The 22,697-nt window shown below is 43.9% G+C and overlaps 1 protein-coding gene across 4 annotated transcripts in view; it reads right to left on the minus strand.

Moving 5' to 3' along the window:
• Positions 1 to 4,606: 4,606 nt before the first annotated feature.
• Positions 4,607 to 22,697, minus strand: part of hdac6 (histone deacetylase 6) — a 41,991-nt gene continuing 23,900 nt past the window's right edge. For all 4 annotated transcript variants that reach the window (XM_023957115.1, XM_023957113.1, XM_023957114.1 and 1 more), the window contains 15 exons: positions 20,664 to 20,770; positions 17,347 to 17,414; positions 17,122 to 17,269; positions 16,899 to 17,027; positions 16,661 to 16,829; positions 10,769 to 10,968; positions 10,514 to 10,706; positions 10,255 to 10,404; positions 10,007 to 10,184; positions 9,818 to 9,933; positions 9,559 to 9,744; positions 9,381 to 9,494; positions 9,146 to 9,292; positions 8,950 to 9,078; positions 4,607 to 4,927 (listed from right to left, as the gene is read on the minus strand). In XM_023957115.1, coding sequence (XP_023812883.1) covers positions 4,859 to 4,927; positions 8,950 to 9,078; positions 9,146 to 9,292; positions 9,381 to 9,494; positions 9,559 to 9,744; positions 9,818 to 9,933; positions 10,007 to 10,184; positions 10,255 to 10,404; positions 10,514 to 10,706; positions 10,769 to 10,968; positions 16,661 to 16,829; positions 16,899 to 17,027; positions 17,122 to 17,269; positions 17,347 to 17,414; positions 20,664 to 20,770 — 2,103 coding nt within the window. In that variant the 3' untranslated portion in view covers positions 4,607 to 4,858. The remainder of the gene's footprint in view (positions 4,928 to 8,949; positions 9,079 to 9,145; positions 9,293 to 9,380; positions 9,495 to 9,558; positions 9,745 to 9,817; positions 9,934 to 10,006; positions 10,185 to 10,254; positions 10,405 to 10,513; positions 10,707 to 10,768; positions 10,969 to 16,660; positions 16,830 to 16,898; positions 17,028 to 17,121; positions 17,270 to 17,346; positions 17,415 to 20,663; positions 20,771 to 22,697) is intronic.

Here is a 22,697-nt window from a genome sequence, read left to right on the forward strand (position 1 = left end):
TGAAATCCAGTCTCCATTTGGGGTGCACATGTAAGGGGGCATACGGTCACACTGGCAGCCCACTGGCTGAAACAAGCCGTAACAGCTGTGTGATTAAAAAATAAAATAAATAAAGAAAAATCAGGAAAGCCAAACAAAACAGTGTCTATACAAACATAAATCTGTTAAAACCCAATTAATGTTATAACCAAACAGGCAGAGGTTCAGACCAAACTGATCAACTGAGCAGTGAGGAGAAACTCATCCACACCGTAAGCTCACTGGGGCGTGGAGGGGAGCTCCGGATGCCAGAGCTCTTTTCCCAGCTAAAAACACGTTTGTTAAAATAAAAAAAAACCCAAAGCAGATTCACAGGGAGACGGCAAAGCCACACTTACCAGGAAGCACAGAGGGTTAGCCACAAGGAGTCTGAGCACCACACACTAGTGCTCAAGCGTTGGGCCAAACCATTTTTAAACTGCTCCCAAATAGTCAGGGGGATTGCCTGGAGCTGTGCAGCGTCATACTGCTACACAAGGTAAAGGGCAGCAAGCACGCTCACAATACATGCACTGACAGAGAAACAGAAACCTAGAAAGAGAGGTAGTCTCAGCCAAGGATGAGGGAGAGCCAGCTCAGTCACATTTTTTATAGGCAGCACAGGTGCTCATTTAGCAGCACCAGGATGGGAGTGACTACTCCTGTGCAGCAACCTATTTAATCCATCCTGCCACAACTGCAGCAGCCTGGGCCGCAGCTCGCTTGGACTCCCGGTACCTGTCAGCTGCATTGGGAGTCCTACAGACTTGGTTTCAGCTTGACGGTACCTGTTACTTCCGGTAACTTTCCGGTAACGGTGCAGAAATGAACAGATCTGATAGAAATGAATAGATCTGAAAGTAGGAAGAGAGTATGTTACGCAGATCAGGAGGGAGGGAATTCCAGAGTTTGGGGGGCCTAGCAGCTGAAGGCTCTGGTTCCCATGGTGACGAGTCGGGCCGGAGGGACAGAGAGCTGAACAGAGGAGGAGGAGCGAAGAGAACGAGAAGGGGTTTTAATATGGATGAGGTCGGAGAGATAAGGAGGAGCCAGGTTATGGAGGGCCTTAAAGGTGAACAGGAGGAGTTTGAATTGGATTCTGGAGGTTATTGGAAGCCAGTGCAGCTGATGGAGAACCGGGGTGATATAACTGAAGGAGGGGGTTCTGGAAATGATGCGGGCAGCTGAGTTCTGGACGAGTTGGAGCTTATTGAGGGTTTTTTGGGGGAGACCAAAGAGGAGAGAATTACAATAATCTAAACGGGTAGTGACCTGACTGTGGACCAGGATAGAAGCAGAGGGGACAGTGAGGGAGGGGCGTAGACGATTAATGTTACGTAGATGGAAGTGGGCTGACTGAGTAATGTTATTGATGTGGGACTGAAAAGATAGTGAGCTATCTAGGATGACACCCAGACTCTCTACTCTTTCTTCTCAGTGTCCAACTTCTTCTTAGCTAGCCTCTTACTCTGTACACACTCCTGCACGTCCTCATTCCACCATGACGTCTTCTTATCAACTTTCTTTCCTGATGACACAGCAAGTACACTCCTCCATAATCACATAAGCTGTAGTTCTCCAGTCATCTGGGAGTAAAACCACCCAGACCCTGTTTCAACTGCTTCTTAAAAGTCTTTTTAAAAATTAATTAAATGGAACAAAGTTTATAAGATGTAAATCAAGCAAACAACACATTTTTAGAAATGTTGTGTAAATTGTATCATAAACACTGCCCAATCCAAAAATGAACCAAAAGAAAATTCATTTAAAAATTGTCCTTAGAAAATGCTTGTGCAAAGGAAATTGCTTCATGTACCTTTCATCATGCTGAGAAAACCTTAAGGGGTCCAAGAATCTCATCTCGGTACCTAAAGGCAGTCAGGCTGCCTCTGGTGAGCACATGCACAACTTTGCGGACGTCCAAAGAAATGCCACTCCAAACCAGTACTGGCTCACTGCCAAAGCAGTCATGTTGGACGATGTTGCAGCAGCAGAACTTTCTCCACGGAGTCTCCAGACTCTGTCACGTCTGTCACGTGAGCTCAGTGTGAACCTGCTTTCATCTGTGAAAAGCCCAAGGCGCTAGTGGTGAATTTTCAGATCTTGGTATTCTCTAGCAAATACCAAACGTCTTGCACGGTTTGGGCTGTAAGCACAACTCCTACCTGTGAATGTGGGGCCCTCATGGAGTCTGTTTCTAACAGTTTGAGCAGATGCGTGCACATTAGTGACCTGCTGGAGGTCATTTGATAGGGCTCTGGCAGTGCTGCTCCTGTTTCTCCGTGCACTAAGGAGGAGACACGATCCTGATGCAGGACCGTGTCTCCTTCCAGCCTCCTCCACATCTCCTAATGTACTTGTCTGTCTCCATGCTCCAAGCACCTACATGCTTTGGACACTATGCTGACAGACACAGCAAACCTTCTTGCCACAGCTCACCTTGATGTGCCGTCCTGGATGAATTCTACTACCATCTCATGGTACCACTGGAGCGACAACACTGTCGGCGTTCAAAAGTCACCTAAACATCAGCTAGAAAACATGAGGGCGGAAAAGTTGTCTGTGGTCTCCACTTGCAGAACCACTCCTTTATAGCAGGTGTCTTGCTGATTCCCTATTATTTCCACCGGTTGTCTATTCCACTTCCACAAACAAAAGTGAAATTGATCGTCAGTCAGTGTTGCTTTCTAACTGGACAGTTTGATTACACAGAAATGTAAATGACTTGGAATAACATTGAGATGTTTAAGTGGTCCTTTTATTTTATTTTTATCAGTGTATATAAGAAAACAGTAATAAATTTATATATATATATATAAAGAAACAAGGAAAAAAATAGCTGTACAATGAAAACATTTATGATCATAACAAAAGTAATTTCAAAGGAATTTGGAAAGTGTCAAATAGAATAAAGAAATTAAAGATACTTCATACCCAAACTATTTAATGACAACGATTAAAACTATAATATGAACAGCATAGTTAATAAACTATTATATTGATCAAAAAAGTAATAGATTTTATCTTAAGACCATTAACACAAATTTGGAATCAGTCATTCCAGAGTGAAGTTTTTCCTGAGAAAATGAAATTTTCGAAAGTATTCCAACGGTGACAAACTCATGTCTTGTCTCTCTGCTCTCACAATTCTCAAACACTCTCACTCAAGAAAAACTTTACAATAACAGATTAGAAAATGTTTAAACATAATTTATGCTACTCAATATGGATTTAGGGCAAAAGTGTGAACATTGATGGCCTTAGTATAGGTTGTGGAAGAAAGCAGGTGCTATATACAAAGGTAAACTTGCAGCAGGATTATTTAGAGATGGGGTGGGCGTGATGCAGAAGTAGGGCAGTCAACCTCTGATTGGAAGACTTGCTAGTTCTATGGGTGCCTTGCCCTCCCAGAAAGCATGTTTTTTCTTGTACCGTGGAAGAAAGTGGTCACTCAGAAACTCCACACACTTTTCAGAGGTAATTTTCACACCATCAGAGACCCTACAGGGGCTGACCAGCTCTCTCTTCATGGCTCCAGCCCAAAATATGACCCTGCCAACTCGGGGCTGACATTGCAGCCTTGTTGGAACATAGTGGCCGTCCACTAACCACCCACTACTACATCCATCTGGACAATCCAGGGTTGCACAGCACTCATTAGTGAACCAGACTTTTTAAAAATGACTCTTCATGTATGTCGAGGCACACTGCAGCCGTTTCTGAGTGTTGTTACCTAGAACCTCTGGAGGATCCTAGACCATGATGTTGGTGGGACTCGAGACACCAGCATCTTTAAAAACGTGCTTGCTGCTTTGTAATGGTGTTTCAGCAGCTGCTCTCTTAATCCTATGGATTTGTCTGGCAGAAACCTTTACTCATTCTGCCTTTATTTGCTCCAACCAGTGTGCTCTGAATCAGCTGCAAATCTCTTCATAGTACGATGATCATGCTTAGCTTTTTGTGACATTTCCAAGGTTTTCATACCTTGTCCATGGAATTGAACAATTTCACAATTTTCAGCAGCAGAGATCATTTTTCTTGCCCATATTGTTTGAAAATGTTGGTCTGCTTAATAATGTGGAACGTCCTTTAGAAGTTTTTCCTTAACTTGAACTCACCTGGCAAACTAACAATCAAAGATGTCTGAGATTGATGTCAGTGATCCAAAGAGCCCTTAGACACATCATCCAGAAGTTTAATTAAAAACAAACAATTGAATCTTTTTGACACTTAGATACAATTTGCATAGTAATTTGGAACACGCTATAGATCAACTGTACTGGAACTAATAACCTAGAAAGGAAATCGATACCAAGATACCTAAAATTGCTTGATTTAGTATTTCATTGATTATAAAACTGATGAATTTTGTCTGACTAGATGAAAACCTTTTTCTTGTTCAGCAGATAGATGACTTTGAAACCTGGATAATTAATATAACTTGGACAAAGCTTTTTTTAATGTAACTGACCAGCCGTTTCCAGTCAAAGCAAAGGCAAACTCTTAATAGAGACAATTCCATATTAAACTTATAAAACACTTCTGATGAGGTTCCGCAAGTGTCAATACCATTGATCAATCAGACGACTTTTGATAAAACACTGGATTTTATTTTAGTACAATGTCCCAACTGACTTATGTGAGTACTCAGAAATAAGGACACAAGGCAGCTTTTAAATGAGCCAACTTCATAGCAAACTGATCAACTGTGTTTATTATAAGTGTTTGGTAATTTTGGTAAATTTAAAGATCTAGAACTGTTGATATCCATAACATATAAAACTGTACAACTCGAGCAAAGTTGAAAGTCAATGATGCATTCTTTCTCCTCTTCCTTCTTTCATTTCCATGGAGGGCTTTCTTCTCCAAACTTGGAGAAGTGGGCAGCGTTTTTGGCCTGGAACAGAACCTGGATACAAACCGCCTTAGTTATTTACCAATGTGGTTATACTTGGAACAGTGTTTTTAAACCTTTTTTGAGCCAAGGTACACTTTTTCTTTCAAAAAAATTACAGGGCAGACAAGCAGCTAAAAAAGGTTTGGACTCCCACAAAAAAAGAGAAAGTCTGTAGTCTGTGTTAACAATAGTGCTGTCATGAGAATATTTTTTTGTGAAATGAACTATTACATGACCTGTAATAAATCGAATTCATTTACTTTTGATCGCAAAGTTTTTTTTCCTTGATAATTGCTATTAAAATCCTTATTTTGAGGTATATTTATTTTAATTTGTGACATTGTGGCGCCGAAGTAAAACATCAAAATACTGTTGTAAGAAGTCAGAACTCTGTTTCCCCCTCTGGTCACCCAGCAACACCAGTGCACAATTCCTGGATGCCGCACACCTGACTCTCATTCATTCATCAAACACAGCATACTTAAGCTTTGGTTAAGTAGTGGCACAAACAAAGTATTGTTTGTGCCACTACTTGTGCCACAAGTATTGTTTCTCTGCCTTCCTTACGAGCGTTGTATTTGGATCTAATCTTCTGTCTCCTGACCCCGTTTCTGAATCTGTTTGCCTGCCCCAACTCTAGTCTGGATCCTGATTACCCCTGTTACTTCTCTCATGCTCTCAAGCTCATGATTGACCCCTTTATCTTGCTGAATATGCTGAAGTGTCACTGGTGGGCTCTCTCCTAACCAGAAAAGCGCAAGAGTGGATACTCTTGCGCTGTGCTCTGGACCGGAGGATTGCTGCCCTTCCACTCATGTGATGCACTCACAGCAGCTTCGGGAGGCTTCGGGAGGTGTTTAACCACCCAGCAGACCGCAGCCGCCTACTCATTACGATTCCGGACTCTGGCGATGCGCACATACTGGACAAGCAGCTAGCTGGTGACGGCATACTGTGAGGGACTCACCACCGAGCTGCAGCAGGAATTGGCTGCAAGGAGTAATTTTCCTTGGATCAAATCATTGCTCTCACCATCAAACTGGATAACCTGCTGAGAACCCGGCGGCCACGCCATTCAGCATCAGTGAATGTCATGCCCATCTCACCATTTCTCCCAGGGGCCACTGGCTCTGATCACGAGCCCATGCAACTCAGCGCTCCACCCAGCTCTCTCCAGGGGAGAGAACGAGGAGCTTCCAGGGGAGCCTCTGCCTCTTCTGTGGCCAGCCTGGCCACATTCGCAACACCTGTCCCAATCGCCACCCAAGATGCTCTGCAGAACTGGTGAATGAACCCAGGTTCACCTTTACTCTGCCTATTTCCCTGCGCTTTGAAAACCACGTAGTAAGTCCCCTCGTTGTCCCCTCTTCCTCGGTCTGCCTTGGCTGGAGAGGCATGATCCAACCATAAACTGGTCAGAGCACAGACTCATATTCACCTCAGCTCATTGCAGATGACACTGCCTTCAGACCACAATGAAGTCTGAAAGCTTTGCTCCATTAAGGTTGATCACAGCCACCACCCTCGCAGAGATCAGCGCAACAGGGGGGGTGAATCATACAAGGACCTGCGAGACACCTTGAACAGGCAGCATGCCACAAAGCTCCCTCCACACTGGTCCTACGACTGTGCCATCAAGCTCTTGTCCAGAGCTATGCCCACCCGAGAACAGGTGTTCCCGCCGACCGTCAACATCCCCAGCCTCATTTTACTTCTTTGTCAAAAAGAAAAATAATGGGCTGAGGTCGTGTATTGACTACCACAGCCTTAATGACGTGACTTTTGAATACCGGTATCCCCTGCCTCTGGTTCCTGCAGCTCTCAAGCAGCTTCTCACAGCTCGCTTCTTCACAAAGCTGGATCTGAGGAGTGCCTACAACCTCATCCCCATACAAGCAAGGGATGAATGGAAAACTGACTTTTCAACCACCACTGGACACTATGAGTACTTAGTAATGCTCTTTGGTCTCTGTAACACCCCCTCTGTTTTCCAGGCTTTCGTAAATAATATCTTCATGTCATGCTGCAATGCTTCGTTGTTGTCTACATTGACGACATCCTGATCTACTTGGACACGTTGGAGGAGCATGTTGCACATGTTCATCAGGTGTTACAGCAGCTGATCCAACATAACCTGTCTGCCAACGAAGAGAAGTGTGAGTTCCACAAGACCTCTCTCTGTTTTCTGGGTTATGTGATCAGTGCGGGAGGCATGGCAATGGACCAGGGCAAGGTAGAGGTGGAGCTGCAGTGGACCACAGTGAAAGAGCTGCAGTGGTTCCTCGGATTCACCAATTTTTACGATTCATTCGTGGCTTTAGCACGGCTCCTCTCACGTCCCTACTGAAGAGCGCTCCCAAACACCTGCTCTGGACTCTGGCAGCCACAGAACCATTCCGGACTCTTAAACAGCACTTTACCCACGCGCCCATCTGCCCTGTGACTGGAAGTAAGTAGTAAGTACGTTCAAATCCAGGCCGAGTCTTACCAATGACTATCATCGTCCTTCGTGATGGGTGACTGACATCCCGATGGAGAGACACCATCGTGATGCCACGCCCCCGCCACGTTGCGAGTCGACACCATAAGCCGCGGTTACATGTACAAAATATCTTGATGGGATCAATGGTCGGATTAGAATCCAACCGTGTACATGGGCCCAGAAAAATGTTTTCAGAATATAAAAACGTTCACTAAGGTCACACTTTCAGTCGGAATAAATCATTCGCACATGCGCAGTAGGGTTTGAAAACCGGAAGGATATAAATTCCGCCGAGCGGCTTTTTTTTTTTCAAACTTTATTGAATGTAACAATTCAATACAAAACAATGTTAAACAGCGCCGAGCGGCTATATACATTGACATGTCAGCTCGGTAAAATACGAGATGATCTTCTAAACGTGCTTTTAATAATGTTACGGTTATTATGAAACACCTGTTCGCTCATCATTTGAATTTTAATCCGTGTGGTCAATGCTTTTTCTGGACGGAGCCGGAAAGAAGCCAGGATTAGCAGTATGCTAACACGGGCTAACAACATTAGCTTTGGGTGGCGCTGCACGTAAACATGTGGGAATAACATCAGCCTTTATTTAGTCGGGACACAACTGGAAACACAAATCCACGTCATTGTTTGACTGTTTTCTAAGGAATGAGCGCATTTCTGCTTTGAAGCTCAAACCGCTGTGTGTGCTGACGATCCGAGCTGTGCTCAAAGACACACACTTTTAGACCCGGTTCTGAGTTCAGTAGCTCGTAGCCTCGTACCCCTAGAGGTGCGGGACGGATCGCAGTCTTAAATCTTCCACACACACCGCTTATGGTAACAAAGCACCCCCCCTCCCTTCCCATCAAACACAAAGCTGGAAATCCGCGCTCCGCCGGTCCACTTCACTAGTTAAGTGCAGGAGCGGACTACTTCTTTTCTATTTTGTTTGTTACTTTTTTTGTTAAAGTCACTTCCCTCAGTTTATACTGGATCATTGCGGATTAGTCATTAGTTGGGAAATAAAATAAAAAAAAGTAAAATAATAATAATAATGGATTGGATTTATCTGCGCTTTTCAAGACACTCAAAGCGCTTACAGTGTGTCCATTATTCATTCACTCCTCATTCATACTTGGTGATGGTAAGCTACGGTTGTAGCCACAGCTGCCCTGGGGCAGACTGACAGAGGCGTGGCTGCCATTTCGCGCCTACGGCCCCTCTGACCATCACCGGGAGCATTCATGCTCATTCACACACCAGTGGAGCCACACTGGAGGCAAGGAGGGTGAAGTGTCTTGCCCAAGGACACAACAACACTTGGCTGGTGGGAGCGGGGATCGAACCGCCAACCCTTCGGTCATTGGACGACCTGCTCAACCACCTGAGCCACTGTCGCCCTTTATAACGAATAGCAGTTGTATAAGAACGAAAAATGTAAAAATAGCCCCCCCCCCCGACGATGTCATCGTCCATCCCGATGGTTGACAGCAAACATCGTCAACGGCCAATTTAGGGGCCATCATCCAACCCTACTAGAAAGCCTCACCTGGTGGTGGATGTAGGACTCACACATGTAACACCACACAGAAAGATCAGAGAAGCTCAGAACCATGGGGTGCTCCACCTCTTTGCCGTGAGCCACCATGTGCTCGTTCACGTAGCGCCCACAGAAAACCTGTGACATCAGACAGTTGACGTTCACTTCATAGTACGAAATGTGCCAGGTAGCTGAGCGTTTGTACCTGGTAGCACGTGAGGCAAATCCAGTTCTCTGCCTCAGATCCACAGTCCTGGCAGGGCCGTGACACGTCTATACCTGAGGGAGGGAGGGGCTTTACAGAACCCAGGTGGGAGCACCAGGGCAGTGGATCAACCACATACAGAGATGTCTGAGGAAACAGTCAAAGCAGACTCCAGCACACCTGAGCAGGAGACAAATCAATCACACATGAACAAATACTATCTGACTCCACCCACCTCTTCTGCACACATCAGTCCTGTGTCTTTCTGACACCCCGCCCAACCACACGCTCCTTCCAGCTGTGGCTTGTCTTTTGGTATGGCCATCTCAGGTGTTACCTCAGCAACAGTCTGTGATTGACAGATGTAATAAGAGCTAGATTCGAGAACCTGAGGCAAGTACCTGATTACTCACCTGAGGTAGTGCTATCCTTGACTGGCTGTCACCTTTTAGCACCCGCATTTCTTCAACCGTATCTGAATGTGGGTCGGACTCAGATCTGACTGAGAGGGAGACGGCAGAAAGTGACTGATTTGCTGGGCTTTGACTGATGTCCAGACCGGCCAATCCCTGCATGAGCTGCTCCAGGCCACTCTGCACCTGGTTAGATGAAACATATTCAAGTATTTGCCCCACCTGACGGGGTACCAAAATATTTTAAAGGGGGGGTTACTATAGAGGACTCAAGTCTGCCCATGCTGTTCTGCTCCGACTTCCTGACTCTTCCTTTAGGACCATGTTTCCCACGATGCTTTGGGGATGGCAGGAATGCTCGCACTGACTCTGGAACTTAATGAAAACAGGATCGGGGGGTCATGAGTATCCAAACTAAGTTTTGGTGTCAGACAAGCTCAGCACTCACTCTGAACCCTCAGGCTCTTCCAGTAGGGGGCATGGTGCTGGATGACCTTGTTGATGGCTACTGCAGCGCAGTGGTGAGGGGGGGGGAGGGGGGTCGCCAGTGATGGGGGAGGGTCTCCCAGCAGCACACTGGTGCAGGCAGCCATGGAGTCAGAAATGGATTTGAGGTTGTAGCCTCCCTGAGGACAAATAAGATGTGCTGAAAGGAGCGGGGCATTTCTAAGATATCCGTCGGAAACTTGAACTCACCTCCAGGATGAATAGGACCCGCCCTCCAGCAAGTGACATCAGCATGTGCGTGAAGTGAGCGTATCCTTCTGGAGTCACGTGATATCCACCAAGTGGATCCCCCTGAGCTGCATCAAACCCGGCGGACACCAGAACCAGGCCGGGGTTAAACTATAGATGGGGCAGGACCAGGAGAGTTTATGTTAACTATCGAGGCTCTGAGCTGCCTGCAATCATTTTTAAGTTCGACTAACAAATTCAATATCTACAGTGGTTGTACCTCTGTTGCGATTGGCATGACAACTTGGTGAAACGCTGCCAGGTAGTCAGAGTCCCCCATTCGCCCTCCACTCCACGCCAAATTTACATTATACCCGGCACCTTTGGCCACACCCACATTTTCAGGGGCACCGTCTTTTGATGACGGAAAGAAAGCCCCATTGTCATAGCGGTGGAGGGAGATATAAAGAACACTGCAGGAGAAGAAAGAGTTTGGCACCGAAGGACAGATGTGGAGCCTAATGCTTCCTCTCACCTGTTATCGTCCTCAAATATGTGCTGCGTCCCGTTCCCGTGATGAACATCCCAGTCCAGAATCAAGATTTGTAGATCATGGGAGACTTTCTGTGCATGGCGAGCAGTGAGTGCTGTTGTGTTGAAGAGGCAAAAGCCGCAGGGAAAGTCCATCTCAGCGTGATGGCCTGGAGGACGGACGATGGCCACGGCATTATTTACCTGCAGCCAGAAGATGCCAGCTTAGATGTCATCCACTAATAGGTCTCACTGATCATAGTTAGTATAAAGAGCACCGAGCTATGGAAGGCCATATAAGTCTTATCTGCTTTGTCACAGAAACTTTTTTCATAGCCTGTCTTTACTCCAAATTTGCACATCAATTTACAAGCACTATTATACTCTTACACAAATACTATCAAACTCTTAAACACTTAGTGCACATTCTATCATACTCATACCAGGGGTCGGCAACCGGCGGCTCCGGAGCTGCATGCAAGTTTTTCATGCTCGTGCTGTGGCTCTCTGTGTCTCATATATATATATATATATATATATATATATATATATATATATATATATATATATATATATATATATATATATGTAGTATATATATATATATATATATATATATATATATATATATATATATAGTATGTAGGTATATATATATATATATATATATATATATATATATATATATATATAGTATGTAGGTATATATATATATATATATATATAGTATGTAGGTATATATATATATATATATATATATATATATATACATATATATATATATATATACCTACATACGGCTGGGTAACTCAGTTGGTAAGGTGCAGAACTGTCATGAAGGGAACCAAGGCTCGATTTCCAGGGGCGGAATGAACAATTAATGGCAATGGAAAATGGGGCAATTATGATGAGTAATTAACATCACCCAGTGAGGGTCCTTGGGCAAGACCCTTAACGCTACTGCCTACCTCACAACATGAGAGACAATGAACAACATGTCATGCCAGCTCAGACGTCGTCCGGTCAAACAAGGTCTGCTGGTGGACCAGAGCACCCTGATGAGAAGTGGGCTACTGGAATAAGACGGAAATGTACTAGAATGCTACTACTCATGTATCCACCCATGGAGAGAATGTGGAATGAATGGTTCCTTCGAAACCCACAATCAAGGCTAACTAACCAAACAACTGGTAGCCCAATGCTCGAACATCCACAAACGGCAACTCCTCCTATCACAACTTGAGATTGAAGTGGTACAATACAATTGCAATACCACCACGGAAGAGCCAGAACAGCAGGAGGAGGCTATTTAACACTCCCGCCCTGACCTTGGGTACACAGCCCCAACAACTACAGATACGCTGAGCTACTGACCTGAAAGACAAGATCACGTCTAGAATGAACACTAGGCAACCCAGACAGCAGCTACAACGGTTAAGTGATGTACTGCCTGAAAGTCTACTGGAAACTGTGAATGAAGCATTGAGGGCAATTCCTACCACAACCATCACAGAAACAAATGAACTGGTTTACACTTCAGCAGCAGTGATCCTTGAGATGCTTGGCTATAAGAGGAACCATGGGAAAAAACAATACCTACCATGCAAGCAACGGTTAGAGGCCAAAATCAAGGCAACTCGGAGGGATGTGAGTAAGCTGACAGAGGCTCAAAAAAGGTACAATGAGAAAGCAAGTACCTACGAGATACAGCCAGATGCCCATACCTGAAGCATTGGAAACTGCCAAACAAAGGCTCCTAACTTTGAGCAGCCGCCTAAAGAGGTACACAAGAGACAATGAAGCCAGACGAATAAACAGGCTGTTCGCAATTCAACCTGCGAAAGTGTACACTCAGGGCAGGGTCAAAACAGCCGAGCAGACCCACCAAGGCTGGAAACTGAACAGTACTGGAAAAGTATATGGGAGAAAGAGACAGCACATAACAGCAATGCCCAGTGGCTGGTCTCTCTGAGAAAGGAACATAGCAACCTCCCTGCACAGAATCCAGTAACATCACAGTGGCAGACATCCAAGAAAGAGTCTAAGGTATGAAGAACTGGACAGCACCGGGGCCTGACATGATACATGCCTACTGGCTAAAGAAACTCACCGCACTCCACAAGCGCCTGGCAGCAAAAGTGCCCATCAAATGTGGGATATACCAAGGTGATGCTCTGTCCCCACTGCTGTTCTGCATAGGTCTGAACCCCCCCAGCCAAATAATCACCAAGACTGGCTATGGATACCGACTCAGAAATGGGGCCAACATCAGTCACCTCCTCTACATGGATGACATCAAGCTATATGCTAAGAGCGAGCGTGACAATAGCCGCGTTTACATGGGCAAAAGTAATCGGAAAAAACGACTGATCGGAAAGAAAATGTGTCATGTAAACGCACAGTTCGGAATACTCTTCCCCGGTCAGACTCGTTCGGATCAAAATTTCTTTCCGATCGAGATAGGTGGGTTATACCGATAGTTTATCCGATCGTGGAGCATGTAAATGGTCATTCCGATCGTGTGTCACTACTGCTCTGGTTTACGTCATGCATAGACGGTGTTTCTCTGAGAGAAAGCTTTTGAGCGCATACAGGACCGACCAGCTGCTCTGTGGATGCCCTGTGAAAAGCGCCGCTCCGCTCTCGCCCCGCTGGTTCTCCCCTCTCTTTCACCCCTCACGAGGGAGATGCTGGGGGGATGCGTGTCCACTGACTTCTGGACCCGGCACCCGAGCTCTGCGTTCGGGTTCCGGTGCCAGTGGACCGGGTGAACCTCTCTGAGCAGAGCAGCCGGATTTATTAATGTGTTTGAGGGGAGGGTGCTTTGTTACGTTGAAAGTTGTCCCCCGAAAAAAATAAAGGCTGATGTTATTCCCAGACATTTACGTGCAGCCAAGCTGCAGATTGCAGCGTTTCCCGCATGGTCCTGGATTTTGTGTCCATCAAAAGGCTAATGTTGTTAGCGCGTGTTAGCATGTCCTAACACTGGGTTCTTCTTCCAGCTCAGTTCTTCCACAAAAAAGCACTGACCACACAGATTAAATATTAAATGATGAGCAAACAGGCACTTCATAATATTCATAACATTAATAAAAGCCGGTTTGGAAGATCGCCTCTTTTACCGATGCATAAATATATGTGACAGCAAAGGTTTGTTTACAACGGGACCATTTTCCTTCCGGTATTTTCGACACTACTGCGCATGCCCAAATGATTTATTCCGACCGAAAGTGCGACCATGTGAACGTTTCTTCTAATCGGAAAAAGGTTTTCTGATCCCATGTGCACGGGTGAATTTTAACCCGACCATTGATCCGATCAAGATATTCTGCCCATGTAACCGCGGCTAATGACTCCCTGATCCACACCACCAGGATCAACAGTACTGAATGGAGTCATTTGGGCTCGAGAAATGCAGCCGGATGGTGACAAAGAGAGGCAAGGTAGTCCACACAGGAGGGGTCTCACCCCCAGAAGGAACAATAGCAGACATTGAGGACAGTTACAAGTACCTTGGAATTCCGCCGGCAAATGGCAGCCTGGAGCAGGCAACAAGGAAAGCTGCAACAGCTAAATACCTCCAACGAGTAAGGCAAGTCCTGAGAAGCCAGCTCAATGGCAAAAATAAGACCTGGGCAATAAACAGCTACGCACTGCCAGTTATCAGATACCCTGCAGGAATAATAAGATGGCCAAAGGAAGAGATACATCTGGCTGTATCTCCTAGGTACTTGCTTTCTCATGGTACCTCTGTCAGCTTACTCACATCCTTCCGAGTTGCCTTGATTTTGGCCTCTAACCGTTGCTTCCATGGTGGGTACTGTTTTCTTTCATGGTTGCTCTTATAGCCAAGCATCTCAAGGATCACTGCTGCTGAAGTGTAAACAAGTTCATTTGTTTCTGTGATGGTTGTGGTAGGAATTGCCCTCAATGCTTCATTCACAGTTTCCAGTAGAATTTCAGGCGGTACATCACTTAACCTTTGTAGCTGGTGTCAGGGTTGCCTAGTGTTCATTGTAGACATGATCTTGTCTTTCAGGTCAGTTGCTGCTTTGCTCAGCGTAATTGTGGTTGTTGGGGCTGTATACGCAATCTCAGGGTGGGAGTGTGGTATACCTCCTCTCTGACCTGTTGTTCTGGCTCTCCCGTGGCACTGTATTGTATCGCTTAAATCTCAAGTTGTGATAGGAGTTGCCGTTTGTGGATGTTAGTGCACTGGGCTACCAGTTGTTTGGCAGTTAGCCTTGATTGTGGGTTTCGAAGCATCCATTTATTCCACATTCTCTGGGTGGGATTGCTTGAGTAGTAGCATTATAACAGAACCTTGTTCTCACATCTAGTCTATTTTCGTTTTGTTCCAGTAGCCCACTTTCCATCAGGGTGCTCTGGTCCCTCAGCACCTGACGCAGACCTTGTTTGGCCGGGCGACGTCTGAGCCGGCATGACATGTGGTTAATTGTCTCTCATGTTGTGAGGTAGGCATTAGCGTTAAGGATCTTGCCCAAGGACCCTCACTGGGTGATGTTAATTGCCTGTCATTGTTATGGTAATTTCCCAATTTCCATTGTTATGGTAATTGCCCCATTTCCATTGCCACTTTCCATTACCATTAATTGTTCATTCCGTCCTGGTTTCTTGCATGACAGTCCTACACCTTACCAACCGAGCTACCCAGCCGGTAATATATTTATATGTATATATATATATATATATATATATATATATATATATATATATATACATATATATATATATATATATATATATATATATATATATATATATATATATTTTTATATATATATATACACACATATATAGAAATGCATCAAATGTTGATGACTCCACCTTTTTTAACACACTGTCAGCTCAATCTGGCCCAACGTTTGTCACTGGAGGAGATTTCAACCTGGTTCTAGACCCTGAACTCGACAGACTAAGTTCAGCGGGGAAACAGCAAAGCTCGTACTCAGCCGGAACTCTCAGGCAGTGTATGGTTGAAGTGGGTTTCTGCGATACTTGGCGCCTTGTCACCAAAACACCAAAGATTTCACCTTATTTTCTCCTGTTCACCATGCTTACACCTGGTTAGTTAGTAATTTTTTTCAACAAACTCAGCAGGTAGCCGTGCACTGGCACTTGTAATCCGGCAGCTGCAGGCGCATAGTTACATATTGTACAGCAGCCGCCAAGGTTTTTAGCAAAGGTTTTAATTAAACAGCAGCTGGACGATTTTCTTGACATTGGTCAGCCACCACCCTGGCACATTTCAAGGTAGTGCTGTGGTAGTCCAGTTCCCTCTAATTTTTCACATGTCTGTGCTTATGCACAAGCTTCTTGAGCACACTGAGCAAAATTAAACCAATAAATATTTCTCTTCCATTCAATCATCCCACTATACTTTACTCTGCTGCCTGCTTCCAACTGACGCCAATCTCCAATACACACTCTCTGATAACTAACAACTCACTCACAGATAATATGAAGACTTTTACATGGAAAATTTTGAAGAATGTAAGACATTTTAAAAAGAAAAATCAAAGTTTAAGAGCCCAGAGTCAATACTTTGATAGTTGAATGGTTACTGTAGTTGAATATCTTCTTAACATTTTAGGCTTTGTAGAACTCAAAGCTTTTATTTGAATTTGGGGGATTTGAAGGTTTCGCAAGTCATTTTCAAAGGAGTTAAAAAAGTAGTAGTTGGTTGAAAAGCTTAAAAAGTTAAAGAGTTATGAAGTTAAAAGTTTTGAGAGCCCATAGCTATTTATTTTTGCAGTCCCAAAATAGGTAAAGACCCCCAAAATCAGAGACTGCAAACCTGTTCCCTAACCTCGCCTGTAATGTAGTCTATTGGAAGCCTTGTCCTGTAACATATCAGCTACCTGTCAGGTTTTACCTGTCCGTTTAACATATGCTCCACAGCAGCAAAGCAGCTTCCAGCAGCTAGCTGGGCGGACTGGAAGCTCTGATTGCTGATGAAGATGGAGACAAACTCATCCCCCAGCCTGTGAAGGTCTCTGGGCTTCATGGTTGCCGTTGCACTCATCTGTTGGATATGCTGCAAACTGGACAAACACACAGGGTCAGCAAGGTTAATAATGGTGGGGGGTGTCTTATTTGTGGCACCTCCTTACCTGTGACACATAGCCAGCTCCTCCTCTGTTGCCAAGCGACTCTGTATTAGCTGGCAGCGGTCGACTAATCCCAGCTGCTGGTGCCTAGAGAATATCTTGAAGATCCTTTGCGGCTGCTCTGGGTGGTGTCTAAGACATGTCATCAAATAACCACATTTACAGCTGCACCTTTATAGCTTCACCTTTACACCAACATACTCACTCACTTCAGCACAAAGCTCACCTGTCCCACAAATTTACGTGCTCCATCATTCTCTCATCATAGACCAAGCCTGTGATAGTGGCAGCAGCAAGGGCAGGGGCCACAGTTGTTGTGCTTGTGTGACCTGAAACTGTCTTGGTTGAGTCAGCCTCAGCGGAGGAAGTTCCCTCTGTGCAGACAACAGGGAGTTTAATGGAAAGCAGCAAAACTCTGGCTGTGTGCAATGCACATATGAGTGTTTGTTACCCAAAACTTGGAGGAAGGCCCAGTGAACGTACAGTGCAGAGATGGTTTGAGAGATAGAATGCATGGCGCTGAGAGACAGAAAGTTCAAATCAGGAAAGACCGGTGAATTAAACTACAGTCGTGGCCAAAGGTTTTGAGAATTACATAAATATTAGAAATTGGAAAGGTTGCTTCTTAAGTTTTTATAATAGCAATTTGCATATACTCAAGAATGTTATGAAGAGTGATCAGATGAATTGCAATGTCCTTCTTCGCCATGAAATTAACTTAATCCTGAAAAACAACTTTCCACTGCTTTCATTGCCGTCTTTAAAGAACCTGTGAAGATCATTTCAGTAATCGTCTTGTTAACTCAGGAGAGAATGTTGAAGATCATGGTGTCAGGCAGACTGGGTTAGAATGGCAGACTTGACATGTTAAAAGAAGGGTGATGCTTGAAATCATTGATCTTCCATTGGTAACCATGGTAACCTGCAAAGAAACGTGTGCAGCCATCACTGTATTGCATAAAAATGGCTTCATATGCGGGGATATTGTGGCAACTAAGATTGCACCAAAATCGAACATTTATAAGATCATCAAGAACTTCCAGGGAAGAGGTTCAATTCTTGTTAAGAAGGCTTCAGGGCGTCTAGGAAAGTCCAGCAAGCGCCAGGATGGTCTCCTAAAGAGGATTCAGCTGTGGGGTCAGAGTGCCACCAGTGCAGAGCTGCTCAGGAACGGCAGCAGGCAGGTGTGAGCGCATCTGCACACACAGTGAGGCCAAGACTTTAGGAGGAGGGCCTGGTGTCAAGAAGGACAGCAAAGAAGCCACTTCTCTCCAAAAAAAAACCCCATCAGGGACAGATTGATCTCCTGCAAAGAGTATGGTGAATGGACTGCTGAGGACTGGGGCAAAGTCATATTCTCCCATGAAGCCTCTTTCTGATTGTTTGGGAATCTGGAAAAAGGCTTGTCCGGAGAAGAAAAGGTGAGCGCTACCATCAGTCCTGTGTGACGCCAACAGTAAAGCATCCTGAGACCATTCATGTGTGGGGTTGTTTCCCATCCAGGGGAGGGGGCTCACTCACAATTCAGCCCCAAAACACAGGCATGAATAAAGAATAGTACCAAAACACCCTCCAACAATAACTTCTTCCAACAACAGTTTGGTGACAAACATGCATTTTCCAGAACCATGGAGCACCGGGCCATAAGGCTAAAGTGATAACTAAGTGGCTCTGGGACCAAAACATTGAAATTTTGGGTCTATGGCCTGGAAAATCCTCAGATCTTAATCCATTTGAGAACTTGTGGTCAATCCTCAAGAGGCTGGTGGACAAACAAAAACCCACTTATTCCGACAAACTCCAAGAAGTGATTCTGAAAGAAAGGGTTACTATCAGTCAGGAAGTTGATAGAGAGCATGTCCAGTGGAACTGCAGAGGTTCTGAAAAAGAAGGGCCAACACTGCAAATACTGACTTTTTGCATAAATGTCATGTAATTGTCAATAAAAGCACAGAAACAACTGAAACAAAGATCTAAAAACAGTTTTGCAGCAAACTTTGTGAAAACTAATATTTGTTTCATCCTCAAAACTTTTAACCCTTGTTCTATCTTAGATGACCCCCCCCTTCCATTGACGTGTTCTCCCTACCATGACAAAGGTGGATAAAGGTGGAAAGATTTCATGTAATCCATGGACACCAGTGTCATTGAAGAAAAAAGGTTCAGAGCACTGTCTAGTGGGTCTAGATGACCCAACTCCCAACGTTAAAGTGCCTAGGATAGCACAAGGGTTAACCCATTACTGTAGAACAGCAGATAATCTGACCCAGATGCTGATATATTCAACCATGATGCACTTCAATCTTGATGTTTAGAGTTTCAACCCCAATGTCTTCAGCCCTGATATCAAAGTGATCAAATTTGATGTGTTTAACCCTCGTGCTGAACGTCTTCTTCATGTTGAGAACTTCAACACTGACATCTTTAAACCTAACACTATAGTCTTCAATCATGACCTGTTTAACATTGATTCCAAGGTCTTTAAACTTGATGTTGACAACTTGATCCTTGACATCATCAGCCCTGATTCTTACATCTTAAGACTAATCATCCAAACACAAGCCCTTGCATCTTCAATTCTGGCACGTTGAACTCTCAGAGCCTGGCCCCAGACATGGCCCCATCTGGCTTAGACCCATTGGTCTAAGCAGAGTAAATCAGAGTGTAGCAAACTTAGCTCGATTATATCTGTTTATTATCCACTTTTTCTACTGCAAGGCAATGTTTATGTTGATGTTTTAAGTTTGTGTGTTTAACATAACCGAAATAAATGTCTCTCTCAAGTCATGGTCTCTAAATAGTTCAAATGTTGGATTTTTATTGAATTATTTTTGGTTCTTTTGGTGCTGGCTTTGAAAAAGATTTACTTTAAAAAGGAACTTGAAAGGATACGGGAAAAAACATACTTTATTGATTTATTTAAATAAGAAAAGAATACCACTGATGTGTCTTTTATTTCAAATTAAATTTCTCATGGGTTTGTAATATCAAGCTTTGGTTGTTCCAGATTCTGTGTTTAAGCAAAACTAAAGTTTGTTTACATATGAAAAGGTTAAACATTACATATCAGTTGCAGTTAATTTTTCAGTAATTATTGAGTTTGGCCCGTGACTTTACGTCCTTGCTTCATTTCGGCCCACTGTGAATTTGAGTTGGACAGCCCTGGTTTAGCCCATGCCAAATATTTTGAATGCAGTGCCCCTTTCAGAAGCACATTAGTATGCACCGCTCAGAACACAAGGGCGGAGTTGAAAACGCCCCAGTGAGACATTGAGATAACAGGTTGCTGTGTTTTAGCAATGTTTTAAGTTCAGAAAGACATTCTCTCTAGGTGCATATTTTATAATCATGTTAATAAACACAGATTTATTTGGAAGTTTTAAACATGCTCTGTATTGTTCATTACAGTTTCACACCTGCCATACAAAAATGGAATCAAACCCATCTTAGCATCTGTGATTCCTTATGTGGAGGTGTTCAACTCACTCAGGAGTCCAGCACAATGACATCAAAATTATACAGACAGAAGAACCACCTGAATTAAATGGAAAGGCTGACTATAGGATGCAGCATTTTTGACTGATTAAACTTTTTTACAAAAAAAAAAATCAACATAAAAATCTGAGAAAAATTGTACAACTATCGATCCATATTTCAAACCAGCTTAATTTATTTCAGGGTCATCCCAACCAGTTTTTGGTGAAGGTAGGGGACAGATATCTGATTGTTTGATTTCTTCTCAGTTATTTGGTGTACCTCAGATGTTACCTTTCAGAGGGTCCAGTGGGGGGATTCAAAGGAGGGCAGGCTCTACCCAGCAAAGCTCGGACACAGGCTGCAGCGCCTTCTGCTGTCGCCTTCAGGTTGTAACCTCCCTAAACACAAACACAGCAATGTTCAAGAGGTTGTGGTGAAGGCATGTGTTGTTCATCTTTCCGTATATCACTCCAGGGTTAGGGATATAACAAATCAGCAAATCAGATTTCACTGATTCGAGTAGGTCAGGGGTCAGCAACCTGACAAAAAACTGTCAGAGAAGAGGATTAACTGCTAGTTAATTATGCCATATTTTCTAGTTTTGTGGCCTCGCAGGAAATAATTCTCATCGTAATCCCTATAAATGATAGAGGATACAAAAAAAAATTAACATCTCTTGACGAACATTAAAAACAAGAGAAATGATGCCATTCTCTGAAAACACCGGATTTTCCAAAGGGTGTTGCGGCTCCCTGCGTTTTAATTTCTGTGGAAAATTGATCCAAATGGCTCTTTGAGTGGTAAAGGTTGATGACCCCTGGCATAGGTGGTTTGGCAAAGATTTTTACACTGGATGCCTTTCCTGATTACCCTCTATTTTATCCGGGCTGGGGACCAGGTAAGGAGACCCACTATTGGGCCCCCTTGTGGCTACATAGTAGTAGCGTAAAGGGTCTTGCCCAAAGAAACGTTGGATAAAGCTCATTCCCCCTTGGGGAATAAATCCTGGTTTCCCATGCTCCAGTCCTACACGCAGCCAACTGAGCTATCCAGTCACCTAAACAAGCAACATAAGAAAAAATCTTACAACTCAAACCATCTTTGCACTCCAATGTCAAAAAGGAACGAACACTGAGGATGTCCTGAGTCATTTGATTTTGAAGAAAATCTGCCGACACCAAGTCCTGATCTGATACTTTTGCAATACAGTAAAAAAATTGAACAGATTTTAACAGATCCAGACTGTCCCAAATTTTTCTTTTATTACAATTATTTTGTCATTTAACACTTAAACAGACCACTTCTGTTAAAAAAGCTTGGACAATCAACACAAGTTTGTGTAATTATCATTCAGAAAAAATAGCTTACTATTACTAATAATGATAAGTTAGTCATGTGAGAATGTTTGGTGACTGTAGCTTCAGTATCCTCAGAATTATTGAATATTTTTGATCAGATGAGATTGGTATCTCCATTTAAAATTCAAACATTAAAAATAAGTTGTTTTTTTTCAAAAACATTGTTGTAGCATAAATATGGTGATCAGTAATCATGACTAGCTCATATCAATAGAACCATTGAAGAAAATGCTAGAGACACTTCAAAGCATTTTTTAATAGAGTCATGGAGCTCAGAAGGCAGAATATCTGAATATCTCGCTAACTTTCCTGAGCTGTTTTTGTGTGCTTCCTGCTCAAACTAGTGTCGTTGTAGGTACCAAAACATTTTGGCCTGCAATAAGTGTTGCCTGCGACTAATGATGTCGTCACAGTATCTGATTGGCTGTACGTTGGTCCGATGACGTATACGATAGTCATTTGTCTGGACAAATTACAATACTACCATAGAAGAAGAAATTATTAGGTCTGTTGTGAACAAACAAAGCTCCGAAATAGAGCGAGATGATCATCTAAAAGAGCCTTTTAATTGTTATGATTATTATTAAGTGCATGTTCACTTAAAGCTTTTTAAATCCCTGTGGCCAGTGCTTTGTTATTGGTAGAACGGACCTGGAAGAAGGGTTAGGATTAAGTTAATACGTGCTAACAACATTTAGCCGTGGATGAACTGAAACTGGAATAACATCAGCCTTTATTTTGTCTGGACACGACTGGAAACACAAATTCACATGATTGTTTGCATGGTTTCTCAGGACTGTTCACTTGAAAGCCGCCTCCACTAGGGCACACACCGTCCCAAAGCCGCTTTCCTGCTTGGAGACATGGTTCTCCTGAGTCGCCAGCTCACTCACACAGAGCAGCCGAACGGACTGCGGCCCGAATCCGTCTCTGGACCGCACACCGTAACAAAGCACCCTCCCCCGCC

Source organism: Oryzias latipes, chromosome 7 (assembly GCF_002234675.1).
Source record: "Oryzias latipes chromosome 7, ASM223467v1".
In the NCBI taxonomy this organism is placed as follows: Eukaryota; Metazoa; Chordata; class Actinopteri; order Beloniformes; family Adrianichthyidae; genus Oryzias; species Oryzias latipes.